Source organism: Simochromis diagramma, unplaced genomic scaffold (assembly GCF_900408965.1).
Source record: "Simochromis diagramma unplaced genomic scaffold, fSimDia1.1 OVJJ01000483.1, whole genome shotgun sequence".
Classification (NCBI taxonomy): Eukaryota; Metazoa; Chordata; class Actinopteri; order Cichliformes; family Cichlidae; genus Simochromis; species Simochromis diagramma.
In genome coordinates, this window is record NW_024386835.1 from 5,925,949 (window position 1) to 5,940,515 (window position 14,567).

Sequence of the window (14,567 nt, forward strand, 5' to 3'; positions counted from 1 at the left end):
TTCACAACCATACACGCTATTTTACACATTTGTGAGAGATCAGTCTTTTGTGCTTTGTGTTTTACTTGCTTAAGTATTAAGTAAACAAAACCTCCCTACTACCACATCCATTTCATTAATAAGTATGACATCTCGCGAGACTTGCTCATTCTGTTTGGTGGGTGAGAGTGTCAGCTGACCCGACGGGAAATTTGTTAACGAAAGTATCCGGCATAGCTATGTCCCCTGTTGGAGACCAGTGTGTCGGTCGATTACTATGTGTATGACAACACATGTGCTTGAATTACATTATTGAATAATATATTTTACAGCAGTTATATCCTTAATTCCGAGTCTTCTGAAAAGGTAAGATGCTAATATTTACTATTTCATGCTCCACGGTGTGTCGGCGTCAGTACACTGCCACCAGTTTGTTTTGTTGCTAACGCTAGTCCATCGGCTTTTAATCTCTGGTACTTTATGTTACATAAACAAGCCGCATGTACCATGAGTACTATCGTCATTGACGAATTTGTTTCTGAGGAATGAGCGAGTAGTTTCGTTTAATAAACAACACAAATTCCGACGGGAGCTAACGAGCTTAGCGGCTTAGCTAACGTCTGAAATTCCCCTTCCCTAACTGAAAGTATTCCGATAAATAATACGCAGAAGTCCTGCTGCGACATGATTCCTGCCCATTTTCAACTTTAGCTGACTCTAGCAAAAAATGTACGATGTTAGTCTTAGCCCCTGGTATTTTTGTAAGCTGTGGACAAGTTTGGAAGGCTACTGTAACTTGTCTCTTGTCCAGTTGTTGAGTAGGCGTCAAGTAAATGTTAACGAGATTAGTGTTACTGCTTGGCACTGAACACTGCATGTCGAGTTTCTCATTATGTAACGTTCAAGCACATGAGCTGTGATTTCTTGATGCATCGACTGCACTACTTCTTAAAGAAGTGTTCCCGTGTATATAGCTTTATCTAGAAGACCAACTGTAAATTCTTTAAAGGAGGATACAGCAATCTTGTATGTAGCTAAAGCAGACCCCTTCAGTACCTGCAGCACCCCCACAGTAAAATTCTTACATATTTCAAAATGACTAACCGTGTTTAAAATATTATTTGACTTAATCAGATATTTCTTCCCTCAGGCTCTGACACCATGCTAGCCACAGTGTCTACTGTGGTTAGTTTTTCTCAGGACAATGGCAGTGTTTCACCTACGCCACTGGGAAACACAACAGCATTCTCGACCTGGCAACCTGATACCCAAAACAACATCACCAAGCCTCACAAATGCCTACAAGTTCTGTATGAGGACATTGGAGAATCCAGGTAATCAGTTGATTGTGCAAAATTACTGTTGAAACTACTGTTACTATAAGTGCAAAACAGAGACTGTTCAAAGTAGAAATTTACCAGATTATCAAAAATGTTTATAGATACGGACTCTTTGCTGAAGGACTTAATCCCTTCATTTACCCTTCACGTTCACCTGTCTGCTTCAGGGTGCGGTTCTGGGACATTTTATTGCTCGTGCCTAATGTGGCCTTCTTTGTATTCCTGATGTGGAAGCTGCCCTCAGCCAGGGCAAAGATCCGCCTCACCTCTAGCCCCATCTTCGTCACTTTTTACTTGCTGGTAGGACACAAACTGTACAATCAGTGGATGTGCTTTTTCCTCTTTGAACTGGTATACCAAAGCATTTAAGATGTAAAAGATTGATCTATTTGTCAAACAGTATATTAATACACCTTACCTCAGCCTGGCAAAGCAATAAAGGAACGGTTGTCAATAGTGTTGTTGAGTACAGGATTGTTATCAGCTGTACTTTGGCCTAATTTTCCACCAGTATATGATTTTATTATGACCATGTTATGTTGACAGACTATATCATGTAGTCTAACGTGTTGTGTGCTGTGGTTCTTAGGTTTTTGTTGTTGCAGCAGTTGGAATTACCCGGGCTATAGTGTCCATGACTGTCAGTGCATCCAGTGCTGCCACCATTGTAGACAAAGTAAGCAAGCGCATGATCCACAAGTAAAACTTTATAGGTTTATGGCTACAAGTTGTAATTTAAAGTAAAATTATAATCTGTGATAGAAATGACACCCGTAGTCGTAGCCACACCACGCCCAAAACGATCGAGTCTGTTACGGTGTCAGTTTGTTTTCAGAAAAAAGTGTAAAACAGAGCTGAATTTCAAGTTATTATCTACTGTTTCAATTTAATATGTGTCTTCCCATTCCTAATGGTACTGCAATGTACAAATGGGAGCATACCTGGAATTTGTTAAAACGTCTTTTAATTATAGGCTTATAAGAGACTGAAATGTATGCCTTTTCTAAGTCTCTTGTGTACAAAACAGTCTGGGTTTCTGTCAGTATAAATATTTGACTTGTACTGAAATGACAGGGACAATATCCTGCAAGAGATATCTTTTTATTAAGTGTCCAAAAAAGTTTTTGACCTTTCATGTTTAAAAGAAAAGGCGTAGCTTCATTCCACACATACCAGGCAGATCACTATGGAGCTTAGAGAGATGGACCTGTTATTTCCATTGCACATTATCAGGGCTAAACTATTAAATTTACCAAAAAAGAATGAATGAATATATAACATAATGGTGTGTCTGCTGACCTTTAAAGTTATGCACTTCGACTTAACATGTGTTAATACACAGCTGATCTCCTTAACAACAGGAATTCCTCCTAAAGATTTCTTTTCTCTTTAGGTGCTCTGGGAAATCACTCGTTTTTTCTTGCTGGCTATTGAGCTCAGTGTCATCATCTTGGGACTGGCTTTTGGTGAGTTTGTCATGTTGGTTTCAGTTCTCATTTACCACGCATTTTATTTTTAGATGTGTAATGTTTCTAGCTTTTTACATGACAAATATGTTTAATATGTTTGTTTTTTTTTAAATTTTCTTTTCAGTGCTAAGTGCAATTAATTTAATGCAGCTGTTTTCCTGTTAAGCATGATTCTTCCTCTGTTTATTAGGCCACCTGGAGAGCAAATCCAGCATAAAGCGTGTGCTGGCTATTACTGCTGTGTTGGCTCTGGCGTACTCAGTCACACAGGTAATGGCAGATGGGAGGTTAAATATAGTTTCAAATGATTACCATCATGACATATTGTGGCAGGAAATTCTGCATGCAGATGAACTGAATAATACATTGTCTCAGGGCACGCTAGAGATACTGTATCCTGACAGTCATCTGTCAGCGGAGGACTTCAACATCTATGGTCACGGGGGCCGGCACTTCTGGCTGGCAAGCTCCTGCTTTTTCTTTGTGGTCAGTAACTCCATTATAATGGCAGCATGAGCAAAAAGATCCTTTACCATAAATGATCAGCCTGTTATCTCATATTTGTCTTTTTTTAAATAGGTGTACTCTTTGATTGTGATCTTACCAAAAACTCCAATAAGAGAAAGGATATCTCTGCCATGTGAGTTAAAAGTTAAATTGCATTAAACAACAAAGTTAAGATTGGAGAAGTAGAATTGCTCCTAACTTTTGATATGATAAAAAAAAAAAAAGTTACAGTTTTTCAATAGCAGAAGTATTTTTGACCTAATTGGCCACATAAAGTCGTGTCTTGTCTTTTAGAGTTAACTTTTTAAAACCACATCTATACTTGCCTCACGCAGTTGTATTTCCCCTGCTGCGTTTGTGTCATTGTCTTCATTTTCACATCCTCACACAGTTGATCAGAAGAGCCATTGTTGTTCACCTTTGCTATATAGTTAGAGTAGTTGGGGGATTTATCAGCGAAGTTCCATAAAGGGTCTTATTTATAGTGAGTCATTATCCACAGTAGAGGCCAGTAGGGGGCGGCAACGAGAAAGCATAGATCATTTTGATGGCTCCAGTTTCCTGACATAAAGGGCAGTAAAAGTATCTTAATTACAGTCAAACTTTCGCATGTCCCACTGGTTTTGTTTTTTGTTTTTTTTCATCAAGTGAAAATTAACAGTCTATAAAGACTGAAAGAGAGGGGGGGGGAACACTTTTCTTACTCAAATATCGTTAAAGCCAAACTTGGTATTTAACATATTAAATTTACCTGCAAAGCCCTGATTGATCTCTGTTTGGCTTCCTTTCTCCAGCTAAGAGGAGTTTCTACGTCTATGCTGCCATCCTGTCATTGCTGAACCTCGTTCAGGGCCTCGGCAGTGCTCTGTTGTGTGCTGAAGTCATAGAGGGACTATGGTCAGTATTCTGAAGCATATTTGGTTATATTACATCAAAAATACATTATATAGCTATAAAGCCAATTTAGATTTTTTTTTTTTGTGATTAAAATAAGTAAATCAAGCCTCATATTTAATTTTATGCTTCTAAGAAGAAACAATAGCTGCATTCAGAGCAGCTGTGGCTCTAATGCTCTGTAAGCCTATTAGAAAATGCCCTTGATATGGAGCTGGCTGCCTGTTTTAAAACCTCTTAGTATTTTAATTTTGTTGGCTGAGTTGCACCCACTGGGATGACTCACTGTTTTGCTGGGTCCACCAAAGTTCAGTGGAGTTTATACGGGCGAATCTGAACATAATAGTCAGGCAGCAATCTGTTGGTTATGCTTTTTGTGAAGCTGAGAGCTGAATAAGCTTACTGAGACGGTTTGCTCTTTCTCTTGTGAACCAGCTGTGTGGATGTCACAACGTTCCTGTACTTCTCTGCCTTCGCTCCTCTCATTTATGTCACATTCCTCAAAGGCTTCTTTGGGTATGTAGTCACATGAGATGTAGAGAATAAGAGTGTAATCAGCACTTATTATACATTTGTTTTTTTTCTTATTAGTTTTTATTTTTTCTACTTCCTTGTTTTTTAAATTCAGCTTTGCTTTTGGTTTAGTTTCCAGGTGAATTTGCTAACTTCAGTTTAGCTTTTTTGTTTGAAAATTTTATATTTTAGTTTGTTTTATTTATTTTGTTTGTCTTTGTAATTATGTTTGTATTGAGGACTTATGTCAGACAGGATTCAGGAAATGTAGCCTATAGATATGACCATGAAGTGGTTTTCTCTTACATCAGTTTAGATGCTTGATTTATTTGATGAGCACTGCAGGAGCTGACAGTTTTCGGTCTGTACAAATAAAAGCTTACCTTTTCCCTCATCTCTGCAGTTCAGAGCCCAAGATCCTATTCTCCTACAAGTCGCAGGTAGATGAGCCAGATGAAAGTGATGTCCACCTTCCTCCAACCGTCGCTGCAAACCTTGGTCGTAAGGAGATGAATGACCAGGACCTGTACTATTCCTCCACCCAGATTGATGGCTCTGGTCCGAGCAGTACTCGCATGGTTGGAGCATACCTGGATGATGTTGCCTCCGGACCCTATGGATCCAGCAGCGTTAACAGCGTTGAAGCTGACCGCTGGAGACCTGTAATTGTGTGAAGGGGTCAAGAGTTGTACAGCTGGACTAAAATTGTTGTGCATGTGTAGTGTTGTCAGCAATATGGGGATCAGTGAAATTGGTGCAGAACAAAACAGTTGGACACCAAGGAGGGTGATAGTGGTCTTTTTTTGGAGGCCTGAAAGAGTGGGCGCTTAAAACAAACAAACAAACAAAGAAAAAAAAAACTTATTTCTGAAGGACTGTGAATTTAGCAACTGCTTTTGTAACATTGTCCAGAGTGCATTGCTGCTGCTGCTGCTGCTCCAGCTCCAGCTCCAAACTGGGAGCGCTGCCCTCATTGTGGCCCCAACAGGCTTGATAATGATTCTGCTCTGCAAGCTCTTATTTCTGGGAGTTTATTGACTCGTCTCACCACATTTTCTGTCATTCCAGCACTAATGCAACAATGAATATCTCAGTTCTCACCGATGATGTTTTAAACCTATTTTAATTACAAAAGTTTATAAAACTGATCAAACATTCTTGTGATGGAAACCTTACATCTGTACATTCCCACTGAAGACTTTCAGTAACAGCATCTCATCTGACTTAAGATTTGTGACCAATCAGGCTAATCAGTTTGCACTGGTCACATTGCTTATTGGAAGCACTTCAAAGACTTGTGCTAATTCATTTGGTATGTGTTGACAAGTAAAACAGTGTTGTTGTGTTGTATGTCACTTCATTATAATAGGGAGCTGCTGAATACAGGCAACGCATTGGTGTTAAAGGTCAGAATGTCACAGACACAAAGGACAATTCCTAACAATTGAAGCCAGATCTTGTGGATGACATCTTTTCATTTTTGTTTGTTTTTTTTGTGTGCTTTTTACTTTAATTCCAGATTTAATCAATGCTGCCAGTGAAATGACATTTGTTGGCAAGTTATGTGTGTGAGATAAAAGACAAAATTTGCACAAACTTATTTGTGTATTCCACGTCAATCTTGTGATTGATACCAGTGGTTTTCCAGTTTTGCTTGCTGCCAAAGGTTGCTGTTGCAGATTTGATTTTTTTCCCCTATATTCAGAGTTACAAATGTTACCACAAGTGGTGAACGTACACCAAAAACAACTGTTTTCATAGTATCTAATGGGGGTATTGATACAGTTTCATTACATAGTTTAAACTTTTGTCTTTTGACGAACAAGGTCAGGCACTTGCATTGGCTCATTGTAATACATTGACAAGGATAAGTATATTGCATACTGTTGCCAAGGAAAATACAATATTTGGTATGAGGTGATTGCTGTATTTAAGCTAGCAGTATTCATCAGCATAGTGTTGTAACCAATATGCAAAAAAAAATAAATATAAAATAGGGGGTTGCAATGATGTTTTTCATCATATGATTCATTTGCATTTTTCCTGATTTGAAATATTTTATCCTAAAATGTAAATTTGTTGTTTTATGTGGGGTGATGGATTAAAATACTCTTTTCCTTTTGTTGGACAAGAGTTCACAAGTTGCATCACAACATAATTCCACTCTTGAAAACATTTGATGGTGAAATCCTTTGGAAATGATGTTTAAAATTGCCTTTTTATTGAAGTGCATTTATTGTACAATATTCCAGCCATGTCAAATCAAGGTGTTAAGCATTCCATGAACTAAAGAATAAACAGTGAACTCTTTGTTTCAATTGTTTTTTTCTACTATCTATAGTGTGTGTGTGTGTGTGTGTGTGTGTGAGCAAATGCGCTCTGTATGATCTTAAATATACCGCACAGGTCGCATTTTAGATTCGTCAGTCTTGTGTTTAACTACAATTCCCATCAACCCTTCCTCCGTTTACGATAAGCTACTGTTAGCCATTGGATCCGTAATGTAAAATCTGGCCAATGAGCTTTCAGGATACTGAAGCGTTAAAATGACCTTTATTGGAGTATTTTGACCAGCAGTCGCTGTGGCGGCGACTCGAGCTGCTCTCCAATTTATGTCTTCTTCACATAACAGTCGACTTGGCTTGTATTGCGTGATTTAATTGAGTGGGAACGGAAAACTGGTCAAAATGGGAGGAAACGGGAGCACGGCGAGGAAAGTGTCATTCGGACTGGACGAAGACGAGAAGGTCACAGTAATTGAAGGAGTGAAGGTATAGAGTACAACGTTGTTGCTTTAGGGGTAATTCACACCACAGTTTTAATTATTATTATTATTATTATTATTATTGTTACGGTATAGCGGCTAATGGCAGAGGCAGTAGTGGGATTTTTGTGGTGGTATCCGTCTGTCTGCTGCGAGCCTGACAGGTCCAGTGTCCTTAAATGAACCCGGGTCAGAACTTCTTTTTCCTGTCATGTCCAGCTACTGTTGCCCTCTTTCTTAGATTAGTAGGTTATTATTTTAGTAGTATAATAATGACTGATAAAATGCTAGCACAGCGGACAATTTCACAGCACTAGGTCACATGAGATGCTGGTGTTATTTCCACAGCAAACCGCTGATAGCTAAGACGCTATGTCAACAACAGCAAACACGTTAAGTCCTTTGCTGTTGTTGACTTCTGTAATCAGAAGTACATGTCATGAAACATGGGGATTGTCATCAACATATTTGCAGTTTTGCAGCATGAGAATATGTAATCTTTTCTATCCATGCAGGCAAATAGCTAGCTAGCATTTGTTTCGATACCTTGTCATTGGATTGGTGAGGTGTACAGAAGTATTTTCTGTGTTATAGGACACTTGAATAGGCTAGGCGATGGACTTTAAACCTCTTAAGATTTAATCTGGTATACATTTACACTGCATTGCATGTGTTTATTAATCCCATCCAGCTCTCAGAAGATGTGCTCCGCAGGATGAGGGAGTCTCAGGGGTCTGACAGCAACAAGCCACCAAAGTCCTTGCCGGACAGTCACAAACCACCACCATCAAGTATGTCTTTGGTCAAAGGCCTTTCCTGTCTCACAAACTTCCCATTGTAACCGCAGCAAATATGTTCCCATGCACTGATTCTTGAGCACAGCATCAAAATATAGTATAATTGCAGTAGATAGCTTTGCCATGATTCATGTCTGAAGGGATCTTATTATACACACCCCTAACCCTGCTGCAAATCCTGCAAACGGGTTCATACTGTCATTTTTATATGCATCAGTAATCCTTATCCAATTGTGTGTTAGGTGCAAAACCATCAGGACCATCTTCTAAAGAAATTCAAGAGGAAATGCGGAAAAAGTAGGTGCTCACAATGTCAAGGTCACTGTTCCCTTGTGTTCAGTCATGCTTGTTTACATGTTTAGAATTTGTCCTGTAACTTGCTCTGTTTTGTACACACACTACCTGTTGTTTGTCTGTAGAGGGATCACTCCTCTGGTGCTTTTTCTGAAGTTTTTTCTAGTTTTCACAGTTACTGACGGGAGCTTTTTTTTTTTTTTCTTACCAGGTTCACAAGGCTAAGGACTTGGATTTTACATGCCTTAGACTGTAAACCTGTTTGAGACACATTTTTGATTTCAGATATCAAATTGTCACAAATTGAGTTGTATTTCTGTCATAGTTGGTTAAGGAACAGCTGCAGCTGAATACATGTTGAATACATGTAGTTGACAGATATTTGAAATGACGTGCACACAGTGTGCAATGTTGTGCAAACGTACACATGCCGAGTGACCTATTGACACTGCCTGTGCTACATTACTCTGTATAACAGGCATGTTTCTGTGCTGTTGGAGTGCCTATATGCTGTGCTGAGCCTCTGAAGACTTGCATATTGAAGTCCAGCAGTTCTCACTCATGCTCATTGCAATGCAGTTAATTTACTCTATGTATATTTTACTTTTCTATCACATTACAGTGGAAAACCATGTGTAACATTCTGGAAGTGACTTCTGTAGGCGTTTTCCACATTTATTTGTAATGCTTTGCATAAAGCAATATCTGTAAAACCTCAGTGGCTAACCCGCTATGCGAACAAAAACTTCAGAGGGCTTTCCATTGCAAAATAAAGTGTCAAAGGTTAATAGATCTCATGTTTCAATTACTTTAGCTTTGAACGTCAACAGGCCATGGTGAAGGAGGAGTTGGCCAAACTGGCCCAGAGGGAGAACGAGAATGCAGCAATCACTGGCCTGGATGAGCTGACCTCTGCCCTCATCATAGAGAAAGGAAAATCCCTCGAAGAACACGAAAAGTCCAAGATACTGGTGAGTGATGTTTTCTGGATCTATGCCAGGAGCACATTTATTTGAATCTTCACGTCCTGCATAATTTCACTAGACACGTCTTGATAAAAAATATACTTAATTTGTTAAGGCTTAACCTTGGTAATGCTCTTACATGAATTTAAAGATGTGGGGAGATGTGTTTGTGATTGTTTAAAGTTCCAGAAAGTTAAAAAGAGCAGTGTTAATTCGTTGAGATGCTGTGTAGATCTATTTATTTATATTTTTTAGGCTAAGTTAATTGTCCCAAGACTCTAACATGAAATAATGACTCAATTTTTTATCATTAACCCTGGAGAACCAATGGGGTCAGAGCCGACCCCATTGGTTCTCCAGGGTTAAAATTGTAAAATCTAGCAGTAGTATGGATGCAGAGTACTACCGTGATGTAGTGGTAAACAGCACCCTCTACTGCTTTGACTTTGAATACTGAAGCTTTAGTGAAGCAGGGGATATCTGTGTGTCCATGTTTTTGCTCTGCACTTCTGAATAACATATTTGTAAAAGCAGATAAATCAGATATTTGGATATTCAAAATCTGATTGTCTTCTTGTTGTTCAGTTAGTAACATTTGTCTTATCATCGTAGTTGGTACATGAAAGTTTAGTTCAATATATTGCAAAACTCAGTGGTCACAGGTGTTACTATGTTATTTGTGTTTGGCATTGGTTGGAGTTTCTGATGATGTGAGAGCAACATAAACGTCATGATGGAAATATACAGTTCTTGTAGTGCTTTGTGGTCAGCAATGACTTACTTCAGCAGGTCATGTCAGTAACAAGATTATATGATCACTAAGTGTCTCCTACTATGAATATTAACAGTCCACATTAATGTCCTAGTGTTTAATTAAATGTAGGTAATCACGTCACCCTCGCCTTTTAGAAGCGGCCTGGTATTAACAGCGTGGTAACAATAAACTTGACAATTGGATACAGAACCTGTGATGTTTCAGCATTTTACTGTCTCAAAGCAGGCTTGTTGAAACAAAATGTTGTCAATATTCATAATTTAGACTGGTAATGAGTCAAGCCAGCAGTGTGGTGTGTGTAGGATTTCAAACAGAGACGTTAGTGAGTCAGATGTGTGAGGAGTTTGATGTGAGATGGAAAATAATGTCTAAAGGCAGTAAGCTTGACTCAAAGGCTGGAAACCCTCGTGTGTGTGTGTGTGTGTGTGTGTGTGTGTGTGTGTGTGTGTGTGTCTTAAACAAGTGTGTTTTATGTGTGTTAAACTTGGATAGTGTTTCTCTTGTTAGTGACATCTATGTATAATTATGAGCAATGAACTATTGCTGATGATTAATTAGCAGTTCTCTCCCTGGTGGCTCCACTTGGCTCTGCTAAAGTTAAACATTGTGGATTTCCTACAACCCCGTCTCCCTCACTCTCTTTCTCCCCTCCAATTGATTTGTCCTGCAGTGTCTTTACAGCGTGCCAGCCCGCTGTAATGAATACTGAATGAAGCCGCTGGCTTAGCTTACGCTGGTACGGGCTCCAAACATTTAATAATGTTGCATTGCAATGAGAAACTGAGCACTTCCCCTCAAAGCCTTGTTTTTCTGTCAGGACAAGTCAATACAAGGCATCAGTGTGTGTGAAGCTGTGTGTTTGTGTTCAAGGAGGGATGGACTAAAAGTGTTGCCTGTCTGTGGTTGTAAAGAGCAGAAAAGAAGTGTTGAGGAGACTCTGTCATTGCTTCTAGCGTGTTTGAGAAGGTTGAGCCTCACAGGTACAGGTGCAAACTATTTAAGTAAAAGGAAAGGGATTTTATTTATTTATTTATGGCCTTTAGGTGATGATAGAGTTGCTGTAGATAACCTGCACAGTGAGTGAGAGAAGCCTAGAGGTTCCCACCTTTTCCTCTTTCTCACTTGTCTTTCTTTTTCAGTCTCACCTCTAACTCTCCCTTATTTCTGCTCAGCTAACACATTTATTATTCCTCAGCTTGATTTCTATCCTGCTTAAACAATAACCCATCCTTAATTGACCAAAAACGAGAAGACAAAACCTAGAAGACCTTAGTTCTGAGATAATAAGATGATAAACATTTTCCTGCTTGTGCTGTATTGCTTCAACTTTTTAGTGCATTCAAAGAACTGATTTAAAAGCTCCTCCATTCTTAGCGGGTGGGCTTCCCTCTCTTCTTTGTATTTTCCATTGACCTTACATTGGAAACGACCTTGCAAAAACGCAGCTGGAGGCTCAAAGAACAGCTTTCCCAAGCCCCCTGTCTTTCCCCATTACACTTTCAAATGCACTTTGAGTAGTTTCTGCGCTTGCCATGTTCCTTAAAGGCAGATGCATTCTCACACACACTTCTGTGACACTTGCCACAGTATATTGGCACATATAGCGCACGCTTCTGGCCTGTTTTTCCCCCTGTGCATTTTTAGCTCTCCAGCATCAAAACTGTGTGTTTTGGGGAAATTCTGGTTCAGCTTTGGTGGTGTCCGTGGGCCCATCTAACTGCAGAGACCACATGTGTCTGCGTCTGTTATCAGATGGGGGCAGTATTTACAAAAAAAAAAAAAAAGTGGTCTGACCAGCGTACTTGTCAGTCAACAGAAAGGGTCATCCATGTTGAACAACATGCAGTTGAGATTTTGGAGGCCTGCACAGGAGCATGTTTGTGCTGGTTGAAAACCCCTCTCCGGAGGCATATCAGAATCAGAATCAGAATCAGAAAGGGGTTTATTGCCAAATGTTGAGCAGGTTTACAACATTAGGAAATTGCTACGGTGCTTCAGTGCAAACATAGTGTCATAAATAGCACTTAAATAGACATGAAAAAAATAAAAGTAGGAATAAGAATTAAAAGTGCTACGTAGAAAGATATGTGCATGAGATATACATGAGATATATACATGAGAATAAGAATTAAGAGTGCTACGTAGAAAGATATATACATGAGTGCAGGTGGTGATCAGTGCCAAACATGGAATGATGCAGTGACACAGCGTAGGGTCATGTGTTAGTGGCGGGGACAGTCATATGGTTATTGTTCATGTGTCCAACAGCAGAGGGGAAGAAACTGTTCTTATGGCGAGAGGTTCTGGTGCGAATGGACCGGAGCCTCCTGCCTGAGGGGAGCAGGTCAAACAGACTGTGTCCAGGGTGAGAAGGGTCAGCTGAGATCCGAGCTGCACGCCGCAATGTCCTGGAGGTGTACAGGTCCTGTATATGCCTCTGCACACAACCTCGGTAGCATTAAGCATTACTGGTGGGTTGATTAGGGGGGTGTGAAAGCATGTACCCACTGAAGAGCTGCTCCTCACACTGCCTCAGGCTGCCTGTCACAAACATTCACATTAGCCATTTACCCCACACTCATTACCGACCAACACCACCACCGCCATGAGTATTTGTGTGTCTGTCTGTGTCATTGCATATGTATACCTGTGCATTAAGCTGGCTCCATCTGCCAATCCACTCATAATGTTGACTCTTTCCATCTACGGCCCATTAATTCTTTCACATTAACTATAATACTATAAGAGTCTAGCTATCTTTTCTTTTACAGACTTGTTAGTGATTTTGGTCAGACTTTTTCACACTTATTCGCCAAATGTGTAACACTTTCTCAAATTGTAGCTGTGTTCTTGCTGTACTCCCCAGTTAACACTGTCTGTTTTAACTAATGATATCATTGTGGAAGAAGTGTGTTTTCAGAAATAGTGCCACTGAAATTTAGGGTAAAGATTAGGACTAATAATAGCTAACAATCACTATTATTAGAGGAGCTTCTTCTGCTTTTTGCTCGTCCCTTTAGGGATCACCCCAGTGGATCAACTCTCTCAATCTCATCCTCTCGTCCTCCTGTCACGCCAAGTTCCTACACATCCTCCTTCAATACATCTATGAATCTTCTCTATGGCAAAAATATTACACCGGATGCCATTCCTGATGCAGATCCCCATTTATCAAGATTGGGAATGGCACTAGAAGTGTACTGGCTTGCCACCCTAATCGTACCCCACCACACAGTTGTGGCTATTATTAATATCTGAAGATATTACCCTTAAAATACATTTGTAATGGTTTTTTGGGGGCAGATGATGCTTTCAAATTGGGTTTATTTATTTATTTTTAATGTGTATCAGGTGATGTGGGGAATCTGTGTACTCCTCCAAAGTTTATTTTCTGTACAGTGCTGGATTCTTTTCTACTCCTACTTCTGACTCATATTTCACCATGTCCAAGTTCTCACCCCACCTACAAAGGTGCTCTTAAGAAGTGCATTCAACTTGGCTCTTGCAGTGTGTCATCCTGTCTCATTCTGAGACTATATTTAACTGTTACACCACGAGTGAAGACACAGAAGAGATGACGCGTTACATTAACACCTAGTCCCTTCTCCTCTCCTTTCTTTCATTAGCACCTCCTGTGTTTGTGTTTTCCCCTGCCTGTTCTCTCCACCTCAGAGGTGTCATTTCTGCTGCAAGTAAAATGCAATTAGTATGCACAGGTATTCAGTGCTGAGCATCTAACACCCGGAGACATGCAGACAACAACAAGCATCTGCTTGAAGCTATTGAATTTCAGAAGCCGGAAGGGTGTGAAGAATAGACTTTAATACCTGTGTGTGGACCACGGGTGAATGTTTGTATTCCTGTATATTAAAAGCATTCTTTTATCTGCTGTGTCCAGTGAAGAAATCGTGATAAACAGCAACATGAGTGCTCATACTATTCTAATTCAGATCTGCTTAGCAGAGTTCCAGATGGATCCATTTCAGTGACAATATTATGAAGGAACTAATAAAAACTAAAGGCACTGATATATATGAAGATAATCTTAGGAGAGAAGAACAAATAGACTGAGTGCCAGCTATGAATCTTTTATAAGAATTTACTGTTGATCAGTCTTTTGAGCTTTTTCTGTCGTTCTTGAAAGTGTTTGTATTATTATAATTCTGCATGTTATAGTGTAGAATTTATATTTGCACTAAAGATGACGATTCGTTTGTGTTCTACAAACCAAGAAGAAACCCTGCCCCCCCCCACAAAATTCAAGGGTCAA

The 14,567-nt window shown here is 39.6% G+C and overlaps 2 protein-coding genes across 4 annotated transcripts in view; both read left to right on the forward strand.

Annotated features, from left to right (window-relative positions):
* Positions 1-68: 68 nt before the first annotated feature.
* Positions 69-7,012, forward strand: tpra1 (transmembrane protein, adipocyte asscociated 1). Its single transcript, XM_040029039.1, has 11 exons — positions 69-345; positions 1,130-1,313; positions 1,487-1,619; positions 1,909-1,995; positions 2,713-2,785; positions 2,979-3,058; positions 3,164-3,274; positions 3,368-3,428; positions 4,090-4,192; positions 4,625-4,705; positions 5,106-7,012. The coding sequence occupies exons 2-11, from the start codon at positions 1,141-1,143 to the stop codon at positions 5,374-5,376; spliced, it is 1,173 nt and encodes a 390-aa protein (XP_039884973.1). The 5' UTR covers positions 69-345; positions 1,130-1,140; the 3' UTR covers positions 5,377-7,012.
* Positions 7,013-7,229: 217 nt separating this feature from the next.
* The window catches only part of LOC120731792 (MICOS complex subunit mic25-a-like), a 54,427-nt gene continuing 47,089 nt past the window's right edge, over positions 7,230-14,567 (forward strand). Inside the window, exons 1-4 of one of the 3 annotated variants that reach the window (XM_040029040.1) lie at positions 7,230-7,473; positions 8,158-8,257; positions 8,506-8,560; positions 9,372-9,528. In XM_040029040.1, coding sequence (XP_039884974.1) covers positions 7,390-7,473; positions 8,158-8,257; positions 8,506-8,560; positions 9,372-9,528 — 396 coding nt within the window. In that variant the 5' untranslated portion in view covers positions 7,230-7,389. The remainder of the gene's footprint in view (positions 7,474-8,157; positions 8,258-8,505; positions 8,561-9,371; positions 9,529-14,567) is intronic. The other 2 variants (XM_040029041.1, XM_040029042.1) reach the window with 2 other exon arrangements.